This window comes from Pseudonaja textilis, chromosome Z (genome assembly GCF_049901715.1).
Source record: "Pseudonaja textilis isolate UNSWEBS1 chromosome Z, rPseTex1.2, whole genome shotgun sequence".
NCBI lineage: Eukaryota > Metazoa > Chordata > Lepidosauria > Squamata > Elapidae > Pseudonaja > Pseudonaja textilis.
The window spans coordinates 53,781,964-53,804,689 of record NC_142008.1 but is presented as its reverse complement, the minus strand read 5'-3'; the positions used below and the strand labels follow the sequence as shown (position 1 = coordinate 53,804,689).

The following is a 22,726-nucleotide window of genomic DNA, read 5'->3' as shown; positions in this document are numbered from 1 at the left end:
TACTACAAATGTGGGTTTCCAGATTTCTCTTTTCTGGTTAGGAAGACAATTGGAAGGGAGTCAGTGTCAGTATCTGTTTCAGGTTTAGCTAAAATAATAGTTTTAACAATAGGGGCTGTTGAGATGTCTAGCATTATTCCATAATACTGATTTAATAGTTTTGCAGTAGGTAAATCCATATCCTATTTAGATCCATTCCAAAATGGTAAAGCTTCTCTCTCTCTCTCTCAAAAAAAATAAATAAAATCAAAATTGCCAGATATTAAAGATATTTGCAAAATTTTAAAACAATATCATTCTTTTTTTATTTATTAAAATAGTTTTTATGAAAAATATTTTATTTATGTTAATATGGGTTTAATATTGTCATTTTATATGATTCAATATTCTACAAATGTGTCAATTTTAATTTTAAGTACAATAAATATAACTGATAAAAATAAAAGTTCTTTTGGTGTCCTGCATAATTTTTAAAAATAGCAAGGGGTTCAAAGAACAAACAGTTTACGATAGATTTAAAAAGTGATATAAGAGAAGAGATCCTTCTATGAGTGACCTTCTACCGCTGCACCATAGAGAGCATTTTAACATACTGCACCTCTGTATGGTTTGCCAATTGCACAGTGGCAGATAGGAAAACACCCCAGAGGGTTAATGTCATTCCCCAGAAGTTTATTGGTTGCCCTCTCCCCTCTTTGGAACAGCTTTATAGCTCCAGCTGCTTAAGAAAGTTCAAAACATTCTCAAAGATCCATCTCATCCTGGGGACCCTTTTTTTGAACTATTATCACCTGGCAGACGGTACAGAATTATAAAAACAAGGACAAATAGGCTGAAAAACAGCTTCTATCCCAGAGCAGTAGCTCTTTTGAATTCTGCTGTGTTTGTGTGGTGTTGGGGTTTCCGGTTCAATGTGTGAAGGGTGAAGGATGTGTGTTGTGTTTATTTTCATGGTCATGATGTGTTTGATGGTGTTTGATTTCGTTGTACGAAGCGCAATGACAATAAAATAAACTAAGAAGCGCGTTCCTTCTTGTACTGTTTTTGAGGGAGTTTCACCTAAACCCTAAAACGTTAAAACCTTCAACGTCTCCTAGCTTTCTCATAAACCTCTTTTTACAGCAGAACTGAACGGACTAATACTGCCTTTCATGCAGTGACGAGTTTCATTCTGCAGAGGCCACTAATGTGACCCAAACTGTATTTTTTTCTCCGAGTTATAGCGCTTTTTCTGACCTCGGCGATTCTATGAGCTAAGTATAAGCTCCACCTTTTCCTCTGAAAGTGGAGTAAGTAGGAATGAAATATTTCCGGAACTTAAGAACGGGGACCGCAGGAAGGAAGATTTTCTTGGTTGAACGCTGTTTGACCGATTATTTGGTGTCGAATCATGTCGGGAATTGGCCTGCTGTGTCGGGTAGGACTGCGACGGTTGGTACCTGGAAGCATCCTTAATTCAGTTCTCGGGGCAGCGGAGGCTGCAGAAGTTGAATTTAAACGGCAGTAAGTCTGTGACTGGATGAAGCCGAGGAGACTTGTTTTTCTACATCTATAATTTTTTAAGTTTCCTTTTATGTACATATTCCTGTTTAGCTCTCCCCCCGCTGCCAGGTCTGTCTTTCGCTTAATGATAAGAAAAGTAAAAACCCAACAGCAGTAACTCGTGTCTACGCATGATTGGGTTCAAGCTTTTCTACCTCCAGGAACTGCACGTGAGACAAGCTGGGGGACAGTTTTAATGCAGAGACAAGAGTTCAAAGAAAGGCATTGACCAGTGTTGAGTTGAGTAATCGGATCTTCAGGGTCAGTAGTATTCCCCAAGTAGTGTTGCATATAATGCTATCAAATTAGTTTTCCTCTTTTCTCTCCTTTTCGTGATCCCCATTTTCGCTGGGGTCATATTAGTGGAGAGAGTAAAAGAATTCGACAGAGTGCATGGTAAGGATGTACATAATATAATGTAGCAGGAAACTGAGCCCCATTTTCAGGTTTGCATATTTATCCCTGTTGCTCGTTGGAAATTTGTGGGAGTTGGCAGCATGGGATGATTTAATGAAAAGGCATACTCTTGATGCAAATAAGTGGGGAAAAGTTATAGTATTTGTAAATAATGCAACCCAAATCTCTAGCCCATATAAACCTCTAGGATCTCCCTATTCATCCAAATGGAACAGGGGTTTGTGTTTGTCAGTATAATTGTACCATACACTTAATCTTCAGTATGTTAACATATATATATATATATATATATATATATATATATTTGAAAGATTCAGAGAAGAGAGAGATAATTTTATTTTGTTATAATTAAAATTAGTTTACATAGAATCAGATCTACATTTGATGTTCCTCTGTCCATTTATTTTTTCTAATCCTACTTCCTTAAGTGCAGCTCCTATCACAATAGCTCTTAAAGTGGAATCCAATTACTCTTCCCCAGTTTTAATAATATTACCCAGATTGGATCCTCAAGTCACAAATTAATAATTATAAATTGCTCCATAACCTCCAGGATATGCCAGTTTGGTGTAGTGGCTAGAAATCAGGAGACCATGTGTTCTATGGATGAAGTCAGTGGATAACCTTGAGCTAGTCACTTTCTTTTCCTTCTAGGAAAGAGCCAATGGCAAGATGCTTCTGAAAAAAACACCCACTGCCCTTGTGTTTCAGTCAAAATTTAGGTGCTGCTTTTCATCTAAAAAAATTGTGCATTTCAACGTGAGCTGATAATAATTGCTCTAAGAACCTAACCCTCCCCAGTTATATATTTTTCTTTTATGATACAAACTGCAAAAGTTTCTTAGCCATGTATTATGATCATTATTTCTTGACCCTTTCTTTATTATTGGTAGGTTGGGCATAAAAGTAACAAGTCAAGATTATTGCACTGGAAGTTTGAAAATGCAAACATGAATTTTTCTGAACTAACCTTTCTTCTCTTTGGTAGGGGTATGTGGTTGGTCACAGTTCGGCATATTATTTATAATAGCACATGGTGGGATGAGCATCTTTCAGAAGAAAATGTTGAGTTCCTTAAGAAACTTTCAACAGAAGAATATAAAGCTCAAACTGCTAGTAAACTTTGTCCTCTAAAAGATGAACCTTGGCCTCTGCACCCATGGGAGCCAGGTTGGTATACAATAAATTAAAGGAGTAAAATAAAGGGTTATTCTGGATGTATTTGATTGGATATATATCTAATTCCTTAATTAAAATATATTTCAAATGAATGAATTGGATCTACTGGAATTGGATCTTATGATTCTGTTCTTTTACTTCCACTTTAATAAGTTTATATATTTTACAGTAATTGGTGAAAGTCTATGCCAATTATTAGCAAGTAAAATAAAAGTTACTTCAACAAGTTCCTAATGCCCAACTCTGGGGAATTCTTATGCGTATCTCCATGATAATAAACTAATTTGTTGCCTGATTCTCAATGACTTTGAGAATCAAATAAAGAAATTACAAAAAAATCAGTAAAACATTAAAGATAAAAGCTAGTGAAGTGCAACAGACTAGATGGAAAGAAGCAAGTAGTATTACTCTTCCTCGCCAAAGATTGGACATACCTCTTCTAAACAATGGCAGATTGGGAGCCATCTGGTTCTCATTGCAGATGGCAGATGCTGCTACCAAGACGATACACTTCCAAGATCCTGACAGATGATATTGCTTATTTGAAGAAACCTGGTTTGTGCCAACCCTGCAGGATGAAATAAGCTGGACAAGTATAGTAGTCCCTCAAGTAACCTGACCTTTATTCTATAGTGAGATGCAAATGCCAGTTATATGTTCACACTACAATGGGAGGGACATAGTTTTGTTAAATGTATAATGAAGGGTGGCAATGCAGTTAAAACACAGAAACATCACAGGGTACTTATTGCCCCTTCATGTTTAAAAAATTAGATATTAAAATAGCTGACATTATTTTCATAATATGTCCAGTGTAATTTAAATGTTATCTATTAAATAGTAGTAGTTGCCACCTGAATAAATTGATTGTGTTGCAAGATGCTGTTTGTAGGATTTGTACATGCTGTGAATTAAGAATTAATCTGTCATGACTTTCTGAACTCCAGTAGCCTTGAAATTTAAGAAAGGATTTTTTCATACCTTTATTCACAGGTTCTAAAAGAGTCGGTATTATTGCAGTAAAGATGGGAATGATGCCGTTATGGACTAAGCAGGGTAAAAAAATACCTGTCACGATGCTTCAGGTAAGGCAGAGAATACATAATAGTTATATTGTTATGTATTCCACTTAACATAAAAATTTCAATACAAAAATAACAGTCCAGGTAGAAAAAATAAATTCAGAAAGAGATCTTTGATCAGGAATCGATAAAAGTACAATCCATAAAATGATAATAGTGTAAATAATACTTACCCACCCAGATAAAGCAGGATTTTTAGAGTAGAGGGTTGCTGGATTTGCTTCAAAGCTGAAGTGCTGGTAATGTTTGTTTACAGTTATGCTAGTGTATGCTGCCTGATAGTTCCACCTTGGTCGCCACCTTAGAAGCGCTGCAATGTCCATGAATTTTCCAAAAAGAAAATAGCATCATCTCTGAAGTGGGATTTATGTTATACTATTTTTAAACAAACCAAGGATTCTCAACATTAATTCTTTGAGATTCTAGGTTGCAAAGAGAATTACAAAACCTCAGGTTGTAGAATCTAATAATAGACCATCTTCATCTTCCAGCAGGCTGTTAAAGCCTGATTTTCCTCCCAGACATTTGGTCTAGTACTTAAAGCATTAGGCTAGACAGCAGGAGACAATCAGCTAAGCCCAGACTTAGCCCTTGGGTGACTTTGGGTCAGTCTTAGCCCAAGCCACCTCACTGGTTGTTGTTGTGGGGACAAATAGAAAGAGGACGTCTGTTGGATATGTTTCCCACCTTGAGGTATTTGCAAAAATAATAAAACTGGAATTCAAATAAATAAAATAGTAAATATGCGTATCTGCTTTCCTTGAAACACTGGATAGTGCCTCAGTTTTTGTCAGATCCGTGTATCTGTCATTTCTTCAGTGGAAGAAGAAAAGGGGGGGGAGGCTGATAAAGAAATCCTTTCTTGATGTAACATGAATATATTTAATCTTATATCAAATTTGTATAACCCACACATGATACGATGGAGGGAGAAATGCCAGATGGTCAGAACTATCACCTCTGAGAGGCACAACCAGGAGATGAGAAGTTCATAAAAATTCCACAGTGAGATTGTACTTTGGGAATCTCTAGTTTGTTCTAAAAAGGGGGTGGGGTAGGGAAATTAGGTATGCCCTGGGAAACTGTGAAGAGATCGTTCTTACAAGAGGGGTGGGGAGGAATTAACATACTGGCTTTTGTTTCACTAAATACACATCGAGATAAGGGGAGGGGTTCTAAACTCCCTTATGTATCCCTGTATGCCTGAGAGACCTCAGATGCTGCTTTGAACAGTTTTTTTCTTTTTGTTGGATGATTTTAATTTAATGAGTTTTTATGATGATTTTAGAATTGTTTGCTGTCGAAAGTTATGCATTTAGTATAGCAGTCATATAAATAAATAAAATCATCCACACATAAACATACCAGAATAGAATCTCACATCATTATCTTGATCTAGAATTAGATATCAAATGGATTGTTGAAGCCAAAATAGTTTGTAAGTTTTGGATTAAAGCTGTCTTTCCTCAACTATGTAATATGTGATAAACTTGAATAATTTCTTGTAGGTTCAAGACTGCCATGTTATAAAATACATACCCAAAGAAGAATTTGATGGGAAAACTCCCAGTCTAACTGTTGGAGGGAAAAATGTGTCTGAATTCCATGTAAGTCTGGTTTATTTTTCTTTTGGGATGGGATAGCAATTTTTATTGTATTATCCAAAGGAATGCATTTTTAGAAAGATGTCTTAAAATTTTAAAGACTGTCTTTTTTTTTTGTCTTTTTAAGAAAACTTTATTTATGGCTTTGTCATAATTTCTTGAAGATAATCCTATATACCTTAATACATTTTTTCATGGAACATTTATGAAACTAAGACATGTTTGTTTTTGTGTTCTAGTACCTTTAGTGTTTTATTTAGTTTAATGATTAAACATAGTATAAATTATCATTCATAAATAGTGCCATATTGGGCTATGCAAGAATGTTTTATTCATTCATTTTACAGTCTTCTTAAAACATGTGCATATAATTGTGTGCTATAGATAGTCCTCAAACTATGTGCTCCAGTTATTTGCTAAGTGAAAAGAAGCTGACACAACTCCTATATGGTACAAAATTGAACATCTTTCTGTAATTTTGAGTGTGTAATTATTATTTATATGCAGTTTTCTATAGAGTCAGAATAAGAAAACATGACAAAAACAAGACAAAAGTTTGGACAACTTGCAAGTAGTGTTCTAACTTCTCAGAAATAATTATAGTTGTTTCCTAAAACAGCTAAGAATATTTTTATTCATTCTTTTCAGTTATTCCCCATCCTTCTATATAGAATTTTTCTAGCGCAGAAAACTTGTATGTACTGCATGCTTGAGGTCTCAGTAATACTCAAATCTGGAGAATGTGAAGTCCATTCCATTTTTTTTACTTTTACAGTTAGTCCTCATTGAACAACCAGTCATCCAGAGACCATTCGAAGTTACTACAACACTAAACAAAAAGGACTGACGATGGGTCTTTGCGGGGGTGGGATTCAAAATTTTTAACAACTGGTTCTGTGGGCGTGGCTTAGTTGGTGGTCATGTGACTGGCTGGGCGTGGTCAACTCAACATCACTCACATTGAGGCACACATCTCCTCACCTGGCCTCTAGTGACTGTGGGGATGCTGCAACAGTCATAAGTGTGAAAAACGGTCATAAGTCACTTTTTTCAGTGCCATTGTAACTTTGAATGGTTACTCCACACAAGCAAAGTACCAGCAAAGGAGAAAAAAAAAAACTCCAGAGAAGTTCCTGAGACAGGGAGTCTAGTCCTGCCAAGAATGTAATAATAATAATGGAGAGGCAGTTTCTGTAAGCAACACCAGAATGTTTCCTTCCTGCCTTCCTTACAGGAGTAGGCCAGTAATTTCTTCTAACAACCGGTTCTCCGAACTTCTTAGAATGTTAACAACTGGTTCAAGCAAATAGGTGCGAACCTGTAGAATAAAATTTGCAGACGATATTACGCTTGTAGGACTTATTTCTGGGGATGATGAGTCTGCATATCGGGATGAGGTATTACAGCTATCCCACTGGTGCAAAAATAATAATCTTCTATTTAACATTAAGAAGACCAAGGAGGTTATAGTGGACTATAGGAAAAAAAGAGCAGACATTCAGCCACTGTATATAGAGGGAGTTCGTGTGGAACAGGTGGTTGAATGTAAGTATCTCGGGACCATCATTACAAATGACCTGACCTGGAGTGCAAACACCGCTGCTTTAATTAAGAAGGCACAACAACGGTTGTATTTACTAAGGATTCTTAGGAAACAACAACTGGCTGAGAGTCTACTGACTACCTTCTATCGGAGTTCAATTGAGAGTATATTATCCTACTGTCTCTGTGTATGGTTCTCGAGCTTCACAGTGGCAGAGAAAAAGGCAATTCAGAGGGTGATTAAGATGGCCCAAAACATCATTGGCTGCTCACTCCCCTCTTTGGAAGAACGGTATAGGAATAGATGTAAGAGGAAGATATTTAATATATTGAATGACTCCTCTCATCCGGGACATCAGCTCTTTGAACTATTACCATCGAGAAGGAGATTCAGGGTATTAAGAACAAGGACGACTAGATTTAAGAACAGTTTTTATCCAAGTGCAGCTTTGAGTTTGAATGCAGGGTCATAAGATTTTGTGGAATTTAATGGCTGAAAGTAATGGGGTATTTACATTTTTAAATTGTATAGAGATTATTGTATGGTCTGTTGTGTTTAATTTTATTTTTCTTTCAATAGTGTTGTCCAGTTTTACTTGTGGAAGAGCACCTCATTTCGTTGCACCCGCTTGCGAGTGTAATGACAAATAAATTCTTATGTCTTAAAAAAAATAAAGAATCCCACCCCTGAGTTTTTGTGGTTGCAGCCATAGTAGCCGTTGTCACTTGATCAACACAACTAGTTGTGTTTGACAACTAGTTTAGTTATAATGATCACAATATCCAACAGTCATGTGGTTGCTTGTTGGAAGCTAGCAGTAAAAGACACAAATGGCAAAGGCAATGGGAAAGGTGGCAGTCTGTCACAAATGGTGATCATGTGACTACCGTATAATAGTACAGAATTTGCCTAAAAGGCAACTGGGATTGCCTCAACTGTTAGAAGTTAGCAGGATCACATGACATTGCATTTTACAATCCCCAGTCACCATTATTAAGCATGGGCTACATACATGTACTTCATGACTAATCTGGAGCTTTTTTAGCTTGCTGCTTTGGTGAAACAGTTAACCACAATTGAAAAAACTGTGTTTTTTCTCTGACTAAGAGATATTAACTTTTAGGGTATATTGATACTTAATTGGAATCATTCTTCCTACCACCGGTATAATATTTTGTACCATATATAGGTAGTTCTCGAGTTATGACCATAAAAGAAATTGCACATCATGATCCTAAATGACCAACCCAATTTTATGACCCTTTTTGTGGCTATGATTATGTAAATGCTATGATTATTAAGCAAATCTGTTTTTTCTATGAGCCAATTTTGTCAAAAACTGGAAGTAAATGTTAGGAAAACCATTGTAAAATCCTGTGGTTACAATCAGGATGCTGCAAACTGCTATAAATGCCAGCTACAGAACACCCAAAGATTAGTCAAGTGACTGCAGAACTTTGAATCTGGGTCATAAGTATCCCCCAGATAGGGCTGTTATACCTAGTAAGCTACAGATTATAAATTGAAAAATATCTGCAGTTTTTGTTTACTTAGGAACTTGTTGAAACACAAAATTTGATGATGGGGCCTAAAGCATATATATAAAACTGTGTTGGGTGTGAACTCCAAGATGTTCCTTTGAGTAACAATATTCTTCTGTTATTTTTATTTAATTGGTTAACACAGTTTATATCAATGAAACAAATGTCTGTAATTCTACCTATCATGTAATGAACCATAGATTAGTAACCTCCCTTCCTCAAATTAGAGTAAAATATAATTAGTATATGTGCTAATGAGTTAGAAAAACACTTCTGATTTCCATTCTGCAAGCAATATTTCTGTGCTTATTTAGTATATTATGTACCTAGTGTCTGATTTTCCACTATTTTTACATTGATTTTTTTTTATATAAGTTACTTTAATTGTGCATGTCAGCTGGATCTCCAGGATGGGTTTTCCCTTTGATGCTTGCTTGCTATCGCCTGCCTTAGTAAAGCGGGGTGGGCATGGCACTGGGGTTTGGGAAGTGTATTGGTATGAGGAATACCCACGTGAACTAAAAGGGAGGTTTGCTCTCAAGAATTACTGCACTGCTGAGTGGAGTTCTTTATACCCAGTCAAGGCCAACCATCCTAGAACTCCAGAAGGATGAAAACACCTGAAGATGTGCCTCACAGGACATTATGTGGGGTGTGGATTGGACATTCAACCTGGGTCCCTGGGGGGGAGGGATTTGGGAAAACTTTCAATATGTAACTTTTGCACCTTTTGGCTCAGATCTTGCTTTGCTTTCGTTGCTATCATTTCAAACTCAGTAAAAGTACCTCTTCAATACTTCAGGGAAGTCAGGGGTTTTCTTTCTTGGGTTTTGAATGGAGGCAGGCTTGACAGTGCATTAAATAGAACCAATTCTCACATGGCATGAAGTAGAGTGCATTTTGTTTTCTGACAGAGATCTTAAAATGCTCCTATCTGTGCATTTTTATCAAACAGACACATAGAATTAAAGGTTTTTTAGAAGCAGAGACAGAGAAAAGTATCAAAGGAGATTCTGAAATAACAGAGTTATGTTGCTAGCTGACCAATTTGTGCTTTTAAATCATTCTTTAAGCTAATTATTTCTTGAATGCATTTTCATAGATTAAGCCATGTTATCCCAGATTTATACACCACAGTGACTTGATTTGCCAAAATATTAGGCCAGAGGCAAATCTTGATTACAGTGAAGTTTAATAAAGGATGGATACTTTTAGTGTTATAAAATCTTCAGAGGAAATTGTTTAAATTATTTTAAGTTAGCTTTGATCTCCAAAATGATCTTGTGAGACTTTTCTTCACAGAATTATAGAGGATTAATAATCTACAGGTTTTCTGGCAATGCAATCTGTCTTCAAAATTAATCTGAAAGATAAGGCATTTTTACAGGAAAATCTTTGATAGCTTTTGGTTGGTGGTGATTATCCAAGTGTGCTACTGCTGTCAGTCATGTAAATTGCTTTCTGCAACAATCCATTTAACCACAAAGTTCCTCTATGTTGATTTCTTGCATTTTCAATTTTCATTCATTGAGTTTCCATTTAGTTACTATAATAAGGAAGCTCAGGGGAGCTTTTGAATTATTACAATGAAATGCTGATAAATTATGTTCTTCTATATATGGTAAAGACTGCAACGACGACACCATTAAAGCCAACATCTTTAACACATTTTTTGGCTCAGTATTTGTAAACAGCAATGGATCATGCCCAGCATTTCCTAGCCGAACCACAGATAACTACAGTGATCTAATACATATTGATTTTACAGAAGACAATGTTGAAAAAGCACTACGCAATCTAAAACCATCCCTATCTATTGGACCGGATGGAATATGTGCCTATTTCTTAAAAAAGTTATCCACTGCCATAGCCAAACCTCTAAGCATAATCTTTGAAAAATCTTTAAGGACCAGTTCCTTGCCTAACCTATGGTCACAAGCCACAGTCATCCCCATCTTCAAAAAGGGAGACCCTTGCCTAGTTGAAAATTACAGACCAATCTCCTTATGCTGCGTCACCTGTAAAGTCATGGAATCAATTATTAACCAATCCATCATCCTCCACTTAGAGACAAACAACCTACTCTCCAATAAACAATTTGGTTTCAGAAAAAACTATCCTGTAATCTGCAACTCTTACACTGCAAAAACATATGGACTACACAACTTGATCAGGGCAAAACAATAGATGCAATCTACATAGACTTCTGTAAAGCCTTTGATTCAGTGGTACATGACAAACTACTACTAAAAATAAAATCCTATGGTATCTCTGGACAACTGCATAACTGGATAGAAGCATTCCTGTCAAACAGACAACAAATGGTCAAAATTGGGAGTGTCCTATCAAATTCTGTACCTGTCAATAGTGGTGTCCCCCAGGCAGTGTTCTAGGACCAACTCTCTTCATACTCTACATAAATGACCTCTGTGATCATATTAAGAGCAACTGCGTTCTTTTCGCTGATGATGTAAAGCTGTTCAATACCACAGACAATACTGCTACCCTTCAAAAAGATCTTGACTATGTATCAGAATGGTCAAACAAATGGCAACTTCAAATCTCAACAAATAAATGCTCTGTCTTACATATTGGCAAAAAAAATCCGAAAATAAAATACAAGCTGAATAGTCAAGATCTTGTTGATGATCCAAGCTCTGTAAAGGACCTTGGAATACTCACCTCTAATGATCTAAGTGCTAGTGCCCACTGCAACTACGTAGCCAAAAAGGCATTAAGAGTTGTTAACCTAATCTTACGTAGCTTTTTCTCTGGTAATATCACACTACTAACTAGAGCATACAAAACATTTGCTAGACCAATACTCGAATACAGCTCATCAGTCTGGAACCCACATTACGTATCTGATATTAGCACAATTGAGAAAGTCCAGAAATATTTCACAAGAAGAGTTCTCCACTCTTCTACTCGTTGTAGAATACCTTATGCCACCAGACTGGAAATTCTAGAACTAGAAAACCTTGAATTACGCCGTCTTCGGTCTGATTTAAGCATGGTATATAAAATCATACATTGCAATGTCCTACCTGTCAATGAATACTTCAGCTTCAACCATAACAACACAAGAGCACACAACAGATACAAACTCAAGGTTAACCGCACCAAGCTTGATTGCAGGAAATACGACTTCAGCAACAGAGTGGTCAATGTCTGGAATACTCTACCCGACTCTGTAGTTTCTTCCCAAACCCCAAAAACTTTAACCTTAGACTGTCTACTATTGACCTCACACCTTTCCTAAGAGGTCTGTAGGGGGCGTGCATAAGCGCACCAACGTGCCTACCGTCCCTGTCCTATTGTTTCTTTTATTTTTCTTTTATTTTTCTTATATGTACTCATTTCATGTATTCATAATTATGTATACACTTTTACTTACTATCTCGTAAACAATTGACAAATAAATAAAATAAATAAATAAATATTGGCTATTAACTTAAGCAGAAGTCATTAAGGTTGATTTTCTTCTTGTTAATTTAGACTAAAATTCCTGACTTTATAGAGTCTTTTACCTAATACTGCCATTACAATATTATGCTGAACTTAGATCTACTTTATTTTGTAAAAAATATATTATCACTTATACAGCACCTGGATTTTAGGAGTTAGTGAAATTTTTGTTGGGTAGCAATTTTGATAATTTTCGATTATAATTGAAGTGTATATATCTCACTATTGCATAAACTGCATATTAATGCAAGGTATGTTGCAGCTATAGTGTACTACTATGTCATATACACAGATTTCACAGAGAAATAAACCATTCTTTAACATAGAGGCTAGAACATTTTTCTCAAAAAATTGCCTAATCTCGTAGGAGTGTCAAATCTTCAAACATTTACAGATACAACTCCATTTCAATTTTGGTTAGCATATTGTATAAAAATTATAATAAAATAATCTTTATACCAAGATAATATGCAGATAAAACTGCCATAATTTTACAAATGAGATAACCCACAAGGTGGCCATAATCCAGTGTAGTACAAGGTCTGTAAAAAGAGTCAGGTTTTAATGATTCATCTAAAAAAAAAGAAAATTAGGTGGGGTCTGAAAAAAAATTATAGAAATATTTTGTTCCAGAGGACAGGCACTATAATAAAAATTGTGTTCCCTATTTCTCTCTCTTTCTGTCTCTACACACAGATCTCTCCCCTGATCAAAATTTTATTGACATTCTTTTAGCTGTTTCTGTAGTGGTTAAAATTTTTACAGGGATGGGTAGCCTGATGGATAGCCTGATGCCTAACTCTCCTTCTTTCTCATTTGCACTTGAGATTGGCAATGGCAGAGTTAATGTGCTTCTGATTATTGAAGATGAGCTGAATAAAAAGATGGGTTGAACACTACCTGGAAACTCTAATCAGCAAAATCTACCTGCTATATACAATTTTAATGAGAAGTGTTCCCAACAAGAGATGAATAATGGTGAAATTACAACTGAAGAAGTAAAGATGACAATTAGAAGCCCTAACAACAAGGCAGCTGGCTTTGATGAGATATATGACAATACAATTTTTAATGTGTTTCTGTATATTTTATGGGATCCAGGAAGTTGGGTTTTTTATTGTAGCACCTGCCCTCTGGAATGTGCAGCCCTTTTTGAAATAATGCTCACTCCTTTCGTGTTGTAATTAAGATTTATCTATGTTATTAAGGTGGTTTTTTTCAAGAAAGCTGCTGAAAGACTCTTAATACTTATGTGATTTAAAAGTGTGATATAGAGAAAAAAGAATACATGCTATATGCCTCTTTGTAAAAAAGATGCATCCATGCAGGTTCCAGGTAAGAATTTATCTAGAAGTAGAATAGTGCGTAAAAAGGGGCACCTTTACTTATTGCACAAAAATGACATTTTATTTATTTTATATGCCTCTAATAAGATATAAGTTTGCCCTTGGTCTACATATTTATAATTGATTTTTTTATAAAGATAATATTGATTCCAATAAAATAGAACTGAAAGGAATAATATGCTTGCTTCATGTATGTGGTCTATTTAATACACACGATTGTGCTGTTACTTGCTTGTTATCTTTTGAGCTATATGATCTCAGGGTGATGATGCTATTGTTTTTAATATTGGGTAAGCCAGCTTTATTTTGAAAATGACTATTTGGGAGCATACTTTTCATTTCTGCTCCCACAAATGTATGAAGCGAGAACATGAGACCTACATGTATCGGTATGCTTTTAATTCATATCATACCCCTGGAATGCTTATTAAATACTTACTTATTAAATATTTATTATATGTAAATCCTATTCTGTCATAAGTTTATAATTTGTTCATTTTCATAAAAAGACACACTAATGAACACTATTGTAGATGTAGATGGGTTCTCATGGCATACAGTTTTTGCTAGAACAGATAGAATAACTAATATAGTATCTCAAACATTTTACATTTAAAATTTTAATAAGGGAATTAAGATTATTGTACTTTGCTTTTTAATTGAGTATTAACTTTCATTTAGAACATTGGCACTTTTTAATAGAGACTATTATACAATTACAAGCAATGATGCGCTCTGTCGTTTTGTGACTCTGACATTTGTCTGACATTTGTGAGAGCAATAAAAAGTTAAATTCTAGTTTTACTGTTTGAAGGGGTTGCATATTATATAAATTCCACTTTTTTCTATGCTTACTGTACTTCTGTTTTTTCCAGAGAAGTTCTTCTGTCATGGAAATGAACAGAGAACTAGGGCTCCCGCCAAAACAGAAAACGTCAATATTTCGAGTATCACCTAATGCTATCATTAAGCCAGGTAATGTTAACAAGGTGCAGAATTAGGAATATAGTTTTTCATTGCATTCTTCTTAATAATTAAAATCTATTTAGCAGACAAATAATTATTTGCTAAACTAGTATTCTATTGCTCAAAAAATAATACATACCATGTAAGTAAAAGGAAAGAATTAAAAGCTTCTCATTCTCCAAAGAAAAAATATTATTGTCATTATATTAGGTGCTTGTTATCTTACATTTATTTGAAATAACCTTGAGTCAAAGTGAAGTGACTTTAAAAACATTACCATTTTTCATTTAGGCAAAGGTTTTATTAAATCTCAGCAAATTGTGAATAGCTTTTAAAACCATCTCTTTTTCCTATTAAATATTTGTGCGATGGTCAAGGGGCAACAAGTTGAATCGAATATGAAACAACTGATTCAGAATTGGGAAAGTATGTGAAGGTTGTGTACTGTCACCTAATGTATTTAAAGTATAGAATTATAAATGATGTATTAGAAATAGAAATAGCAATTAAAATAACAGATATAGCTTTAGATATGTTGATGAACCACTTTTTTGGCTGGAAGTGAGAGGTATTTCAGGAATCACATCTTGAAGGCAAAAAAGCTTTTAAAAATGGTCTCAATATTTGGGGGTCAGGAGAGCCCTAATTATCAATAGGTAGTGCCAACCGCATACAACAGGTGAACAACAAGAAGAGTTTTAATAGATTCTGATCCTTAAAAACCTTGGGGAGGGTTCCTAAGAATCTTGGGAAAAAATGACAGAATTTGACAGGGTTTGGTCTCCAAGCTTATTTCAATTTAGTTTCTGAATGTTTTGTTACCAGACTAGGTAACATAATCAGCAAGATTTTCTTATCCTATTCTCCTTAGCTTATAAATGTCGGTGGGTCAGTTGTCTGAGAGTCGGAGTTGCCACAAACTGTGGAGGGGAGAGGTGCGAACTGTTGGGAATTGGGTACTGAGTGCTGTAATGAACTCATGCTGGTGGAGGGTTAGGAAGAGAGAGACATGAGATGCCATGAATCCAGGATTGCTGAAGTCTACAGAGAGCCGGTGAGGAGTATTTGCTGGAGCAGGCTGGCAGAGCAGGCAGCAAGAGAGAAACTGCTGCAGACGGATCAAAGGCCATGAATCCAGGCTTGCTGGAGCCTGCAGAGAGCCAGCAAAGAGTGCTTGTTGGAGCAGGCCAGCAGCAGGTGTGGGTGGGGCCTGTCGTGCCCCCATAGCTAGGTGTCTGGCAGAAGCCAGTAATGCTGGCTAGAAACATTTTTTTTTTGTATTCACTGTGTGCCAAGCCAAGGCCAGTAAAGATTTCTGTTTTTTTTGTAAAAAGTTTTTTTATATTTCAAAAACATCTCTTTTAGTGAACAGCATGGTTCCAGGTTTTCACATTTCCATATAAACATGACCTTAGTTACATATTCATCTTTCACATTTGGTTTCATACCGTATCATTATATTTCATATTTTATAAATGTTCTCAGATATTCTTATATTCTTCAAATTTATTTTATATATTTTCTATTCCTTTCTTAATTTTTTAAATTTTAAATAGTTCTCATATCTTCACATTCATTATACTTTATATTTTAATCTGTCACATTTGCAATTTCATTACATATTCTTATTTCATTATTCCAAAACTTCCATCTTAATTCTAATAATTCAAAAATTTTCCCTTTTAATTACTAATTTGAGTGTACTACCCCTTTATCTTATACAACATTTAGTTAACTCCTCTTTAACTCATAATAATTTATCACAATATAATCACTTTTTAATTATCACCTTAAGAGTTAATAACAATAATCTCCTCATAACTATTTAACACATACACATTTTAAGCCAGATTCTGCATGGTATTTTTCCCCTTCAATTGATTAAATCATTTATAATTTCAAATAAATTAATCTATTCAATTAATCATAAAAAACTGATGTTAGTCTTTTTTATAAGTCTTCATAATTCATTTTAACTATATTCTTAAATTTATTAAACATATTTAGCATACTCATCATAGTTTCTCTTTTTCACATTTATTCCATTTATCTCTGTATGTAATTTAACAATAACAAGTAGTCTAGTAACAAAGGAATATCAGTTCCAATCTTTTCATTTTGAAAATATATATTTTTCTATCTCCTAGATAATTTATTACTTCAAATGCCATTATATTACACCACATTACCTTGCAGAATCCCCTTTCTTAATCCTTATCTACCTATTATCTGTCTTTTGACTAAACAATTTCTTTTGTTAAACAATTTGCATATCTCCTTATTTCCTAGTCCTTTCTTTTATTGCATTTTTCTTCCATTTTCTCCCTCCCTTTCTTACTCCAGTTTTTATCCCCCCCTGTTTAAAATTTTCCTCTATAATCCCCTTTTCTGCTATTTCCATTTGCTTTGGCTTTCCAAATACTTCCCTTCTTAATTGTCTCCTCAAATCTTCAAGTTTTAATTCCCATTCTTTTTCTCCTTTGCTTTAATGTTCTTTGCTCCAGTTGTTCGTTGAAGCTGGCTTCTTCTTTAATTAGCTCCTCCCCTTTTGGCACTCCTTATTGTTCTTCATACTCCAGAATAGCCTTTTCTAATGATTGCAAAGCTAGGCAGCACGATTCACCTCTTTCATGTAACATTTCTTTTATGTTTCTTAATTCCATTTTTAGTTCCCCAAAAAAGTTGTGCCATTTTTAAACTTCTTTTAAATTTTATTTATCCCTTTCTTTAGTCTTTAAATCCAAACCAATTGTCCAGTAATTTAATTTGACCAGCGTTTACTTCCGACAATGAACTTCTATTAATTCCTCATTAAGTTTTTCCAAAATCACCAAACAGTCCCAGAGTAATTTCTTCACACTTCTTTGTTTTATTTTGATATTCTCTGTTTTCACTTTTCACTTTCCAGGGTTTCTGTTTTGTTGTAACAAAGTTTCTCTACTTTTGTATCAAAATCCACTTTTGAAAGAACCAGGCATTTCTTAAAGAGTCACTGAAATTTTTCCTTTACCATTAAATGGCATTGTCATGTCCAAATTCCATCCTTTTTTTTTCCACTTTATTTTCTGTTTAAGGCTTTTAAATTCCAAAAATCCAATAAATCCAATTATCAATTTCTGTTCTTTTTCTTTTTGACACATTCAAGTTCAGCCTTTAATTATGCCTATTTAGTGCTAAAATCATATATTTGTCCAATTTAAACAAGTATCTTGAATTTGGCTCCTTTCAAAGTTCAAAGCTACTTTCAGCTGTCAATTCCCCCCCTTCTCTGGTCACTACTTTTACTATCTTTCTTAAAATTTCTTTTTAGCTTAATTCCAAATGTGTCCATATTAGTGGATTAGTGTCCATATGTCAGCTAGTTTGCCTGGTCTCCATGCTGTCTGCTTCTTATCCGCTCCAGCACGATCTTATTTCTCGAATAGGTTCCCATCTTCAGGGCAGCCATTAAAGACTGCCACTTACTCCTGTCTTCATGGGAAGTATACCTAGCCAGGAAGGGAAGATGCAGCTCCCCTCGACCCAGCTGGAGGTCTCCCCTTCTTTCCTATCCCTCTGAGGTGGATCTGGTCCCGTTTGGGACCCTCTGACAAGGTAAACACGGATCGAAGCCATGAACGATTGCAGTCTCCAATCTGTCGCTTACAGAAACGCCACCAGAAGCCTAAAGATTTCTGTTGAAGCCCTCAGTATGGTGTCTTCCTTTGCTGGGCAGACTCAGAATGGTGACACCATTGTGGTCAGTTGATCACTCAATTGGTTGTTCATTTGGAGCTATATTTAAATGTTGAACAGATGATTGGTTCTTTTGTGTATTGGTCATTGGAATGGTCTGGGTTCTTATGTATTCATATGCTAGATCGTCAATATGCTTGTGAATTACTCCTTTGGTACAATAACAGGCTTCAGTAAATTTATATGTGTGGCAGGTGCTAGATTTTTGTTCCTTTTTGTTGTTTATTTGGGATTTTGGGTCATACCATTTAACTGCTAGTTGATGTTCATGAAACCTTGTTTTCAATTGCCTTCCTGTTTGTCCCACATAGAATTGGTTACAATTGTTGCAGTTGATTTTATATACTACATTGCTGTTGTCTTCCTTCTGCATTTTGACTTTAGATAGCTCTTTTCTGAGTGTAAATATGGGTTTATGAGCTATCGTTATTCCTAGGGGTTGCCATAGGGAAAAATTCTGGCAGCCATTTTGGATGTTCTTTTGATGTATGGCGGGATTGTTTTTGTGTTGTGTTTGGCCTTGTATTTTGTTGAGGTTTAGATGACAAGAATCATATAATGAAATTTTTTGGATAGCCATTGCGGAGAAAAACATTGAAAAAGTGTTTTCTGTTTTTCTTAATGACTTGGTGTTGCAGTGTGTTTTGGCTTTTTTGAAAAGGGTCTGGATGCAGCTCTTTTTATGTTCAGTGGGATAATGAAATTTAGAATTTTGTCTGTGTGTGTGGTTGTTAATTTGCTGCTATCTTGTCTTGTTATATCAATATCTAGGAAGGGGAGTCATTGCTCTTTTTCTTCCTCACCTGTAAAACTGATCCCATTTATTGAAGCCTGCTTTTCTACCAAAGGAGCAATTAACAAACGTATTGATCTCGATTCATGATATGAATACATAGGAAACCAGACCATTCCAATGACCAATCAACAAGAAAATCAATCAGCTGTTCAGAATTTAAATATAGCTCCAAATGAACAACCAATAGCACAACCAACTAACCACACTGGCACACAAGACATTTATAAGCTAAGGAGAATAGAACAAGATGCTGCTGATGTTATCTAATCTGGTAGTGAAACATTCAAAAACTAAATTGAAACAAGATGGGAGAGCAAACCATTGCTAAAATCTAAAAATCTGAGCTACAAATATTTTCTATTATTTCAAAATAACAGAATATTTATATTTTAGTGCCAGAGCAAAATGGTTATAAACTGTAATTGGAACAATCAGATTGCAGATAAATACATGAGAAGCAATTCTTTGCATTGTTTCATTTACTTTTAGAGAGGGAACCCCTTTGTAGAAATAATAATAATTAGAATAGAGTCATGTCATTACAGCAGGATATTTTATACTTTTCTCAAAATGCAGAAACTGTAATAGATGTGTTTTACTGTAGTTGATATTAAGTACCAAGTAGATTGACTATTCCTTACTTAATCTTCATAGTTGTAGGCAGACATTAATGGTTTCCTATGTGATTTTTTTTTAGTTAAATTGTTTAATTTCTCTTCATTTACTTTAAGGTACACCTCTATATGCAGCTCATTTCCGCCCTGGGCAGTACGTGGACATCACTGCTAAAACGTTAGTTCAAATTTTATTACTTTTATATCCTAAAGTTTTAAGTACAATTTAATTAGTTTTTCTTGAAAGACTTATATTTTTAATTAAGCTATTGTTAGACTGCTCTTCAAACATTCCTAACTTATTTGAATAAAATATGTATAATATACACTAATGAGTTTTTATAAATATGATAAACCTGCTGCTGGAAATCACATTTTTTCCTACTCTGACAAAATGGTGCTGAATTAGTTCTAGGCGAGTTGTCAGTAGAGTAAGACAGCTTCAGTTACAGCACTGAGAAATAAAGCAAGGTAGTTTATCTGTCTACTTTCTCTCATTATATAGCTTATTAATATTATTTCAAATGATGGTTCTTGTTTATGAAACACTTTTTGCAGTATCAGTAGTATTAAAAAGTAACAGGTTTTATCTATAAAGCATTTTTTCCTACTATGCTGATACTTTCTTCATAAAAATTTTTTTCATTCCCCTGCCTGCCCTACTAATACTTTGGATTTTAGAAATAAATCTTTGTTTGGATTGTATTACTTTGAACACATTATCGATCATAAATTGGTAACAAAAAAATCCATATATCAAGAAGAGAAGGATTCTGCATTTCTGTGTGGTGGCGGTGGTCATTCAAATCAACCTTGACTGCCAATGATTACAGAGGCAAGTCTGCAATTTTCTTTTGAGGAACTGGTTTGCCATTGGTCTCTTTCTAAGATTGAGCGAATAATTGGCCCAAAGTCATCCAGTTTCTATGCTTTTAACTGTTATAACAAATCGGCTGTCTTTCTGGTTCTTTACCCAGATACACGGATTTTAGTTTCTGTTTTGTTTTAAAAAATAGAGCAACATTTACTTAATTGCCCTCCCACTACAGTATGATTTATAAGTCAGTACCTTTGTTTTGAAATGTCCCAACTAGAATTAGAGATTTATCATATCACTAAGTTATAGACCTGTTGTATTTGTTCAATTTTGTCTTTATTATCTGATTGCTTTTTTTCATCTTGATAAGTTATTGTTATTGTTGTTAGTTGTGAAGTCATGTTTGACCCATCGAGACCCCAGGGACAAAGTTCCTCCAGGCCTTCCTGTCTCTACCATCCTCCGGAGTCCATTTAAGCTCACACTTACTGCTTCAGTGACTCCATCTAGCCACCTCATTCTCTGTCGTCGCCTTCTTCTTTTGCCCTCAATCTTTCCCAGCATTCGGCTCTTCTCCAGTGAGTCCTTCCTTCTCACTAGGTAGCCAAGGTATTTGAGTTTCATCTTCAGGATCTGGCCTTCTAAAGAGCAGTCAGAGTTGATCTCCTCTAGGACTGACCGGTTTGGTTGCCTTGCAGTCCAAGGGACTTGCAGAAGTCTTCTCCAGCACCATAGTTCAAAGGCCTCAGTTCTTTGGTGCTCAGCCTTTCTTATGGTCCAACTTTCACAGCCATTACATTGCAACTGGGAAAACCATAGCCTTGGCTATTCACATTTTTGTTGGCAGGGTGATGTCTCTGCTTTTTAGTATGCTGTCTGGATTTGTCATAGTTTTCCTCCCCAGGAGTAAGTGTCTTTTAATTTCTTGGCTGCAGTCCCCATCTGCAGTGATCTTGAACCCCAGGAAAATAAAATCTGTCATTACCCTCATTTCTTCTCCATCTACTTGCCAGGAATTGAGGGGGGCGGATGCCATGATATTAGTTTTCTTAATGTTGAGTTTCAAGCCAACTTTTGCACTCTCCTTCCCCTGCATCAAGAGGCTCTTTAGTTCCTATTCACTTTCTGCCATTAGAGTGGTATCATCTGCATATCTGAAGTTGTTGATATTTCTCCCAGCAATCTTAATTCCAACTTTTGATTCATCTAGATCTGCCTTTCTCATGATGTGCTCTGCATATAAGTTAATTAGGCAGGTGACAATATACAGCTTTGCCAAATTCCTTTCCCAATTTTGAACCAATCAGTGGTTCCTTGTCCAGTTCTCACGGTTGCTTCTTGACTTGCATATAGGTTTCTCAAGAGACAAATAAAATGGTATGGTACTCCCATCTCTTTCAGGACTTGCCACAATTTTTTGTGATCCACACAATCAAAGGCTTTAGCATAGTCAATGAAGCAGAAATGGATGTTTTTCTGGAACTCCCTAGCTTTCTTCATGATCCAGCGTATGTTGGTAATTTGATCTCTAGTTCCTCTGCTCTTCAAAATTCTGCCTGTACTTCTGGTAGTTCCTGATTCACCTACTGCTGGAGCCTAGTTTGTAGGATTTTGAGCATAACTTTACTAGCATGTGAAATGAGTGCAATGGTGTGGTAGTTTGAACATTCTTTGGCATTGCCCTTCTTTGGAATTGGAATATAAACAACTTTTCCAACCCTGTGGCCATTGTTGAATTTTCCAAATTTGCTGGCAAATTGAATGTAGCACTTTTACTTCATCGTCTTTTAAGATTTTGAATAGCTCAGCTGGAGTACTGTCACCTCCACTAGCTTTGTTGTTGCTCAGATTTCCTAAGGCCCATTTCATTTCACATTCTAGGATGTCCATTGTGATTATCAAGGAGGCTAAGCTCGTTTTTGTATAGTTCTTCTGTGTAATTTTGCCACCTCTTCTTAATCTCTTCTGCCTCTGTTAGGTCCCTGCCATTTTGGTCCTTCATCGTGCCCATCTTTGCATGAAATGTACCCTTCATATCTCCCAATTTTCTTGAAGAGATCTCTGGTCCCCCCATTC

General features: G+C 35.5%; 1 protein-coding gene across 1 annotated transcript in view; it reads left to right on the top strand.

The window, feature by feature from the left end:
- Positions 1-1,276: 1,276 nt before the first annotated feature.
- Positions 1,277-22,726, top strand: part of MRPL3 (mitochondrial ribosomal protein L3) — a 66,228-nt gene continuing 44,778 nt past the window's right edge. The window contains exons 1-6 of the mRNA XM_026721420.2: positions 1,277-1,503; positions 2,948-3,129; positions 4,132-4,223; positions 5,729-5,827; positions 14,598-14,697; positions 19,951-20,011. Coding sequence (XP_026577205.1) covers positions 1,391-1,503; positions 2,948-3,129; positions 4,132-4,223; positions 5,729-5,827; positions 14,598-14,697; positions 19,951-20,011 — 647 coding nt within the window. The 5' untranslated portion in view covers positions 1,277-1,390. The remainder of the gene's footprint in view (positions 1,504-2,947; positions 3,130-4,131; positions 4,224-5,728; positions 5,828-14,597; positions 14,698-19,950; positions 20,012-22,726) is intronic.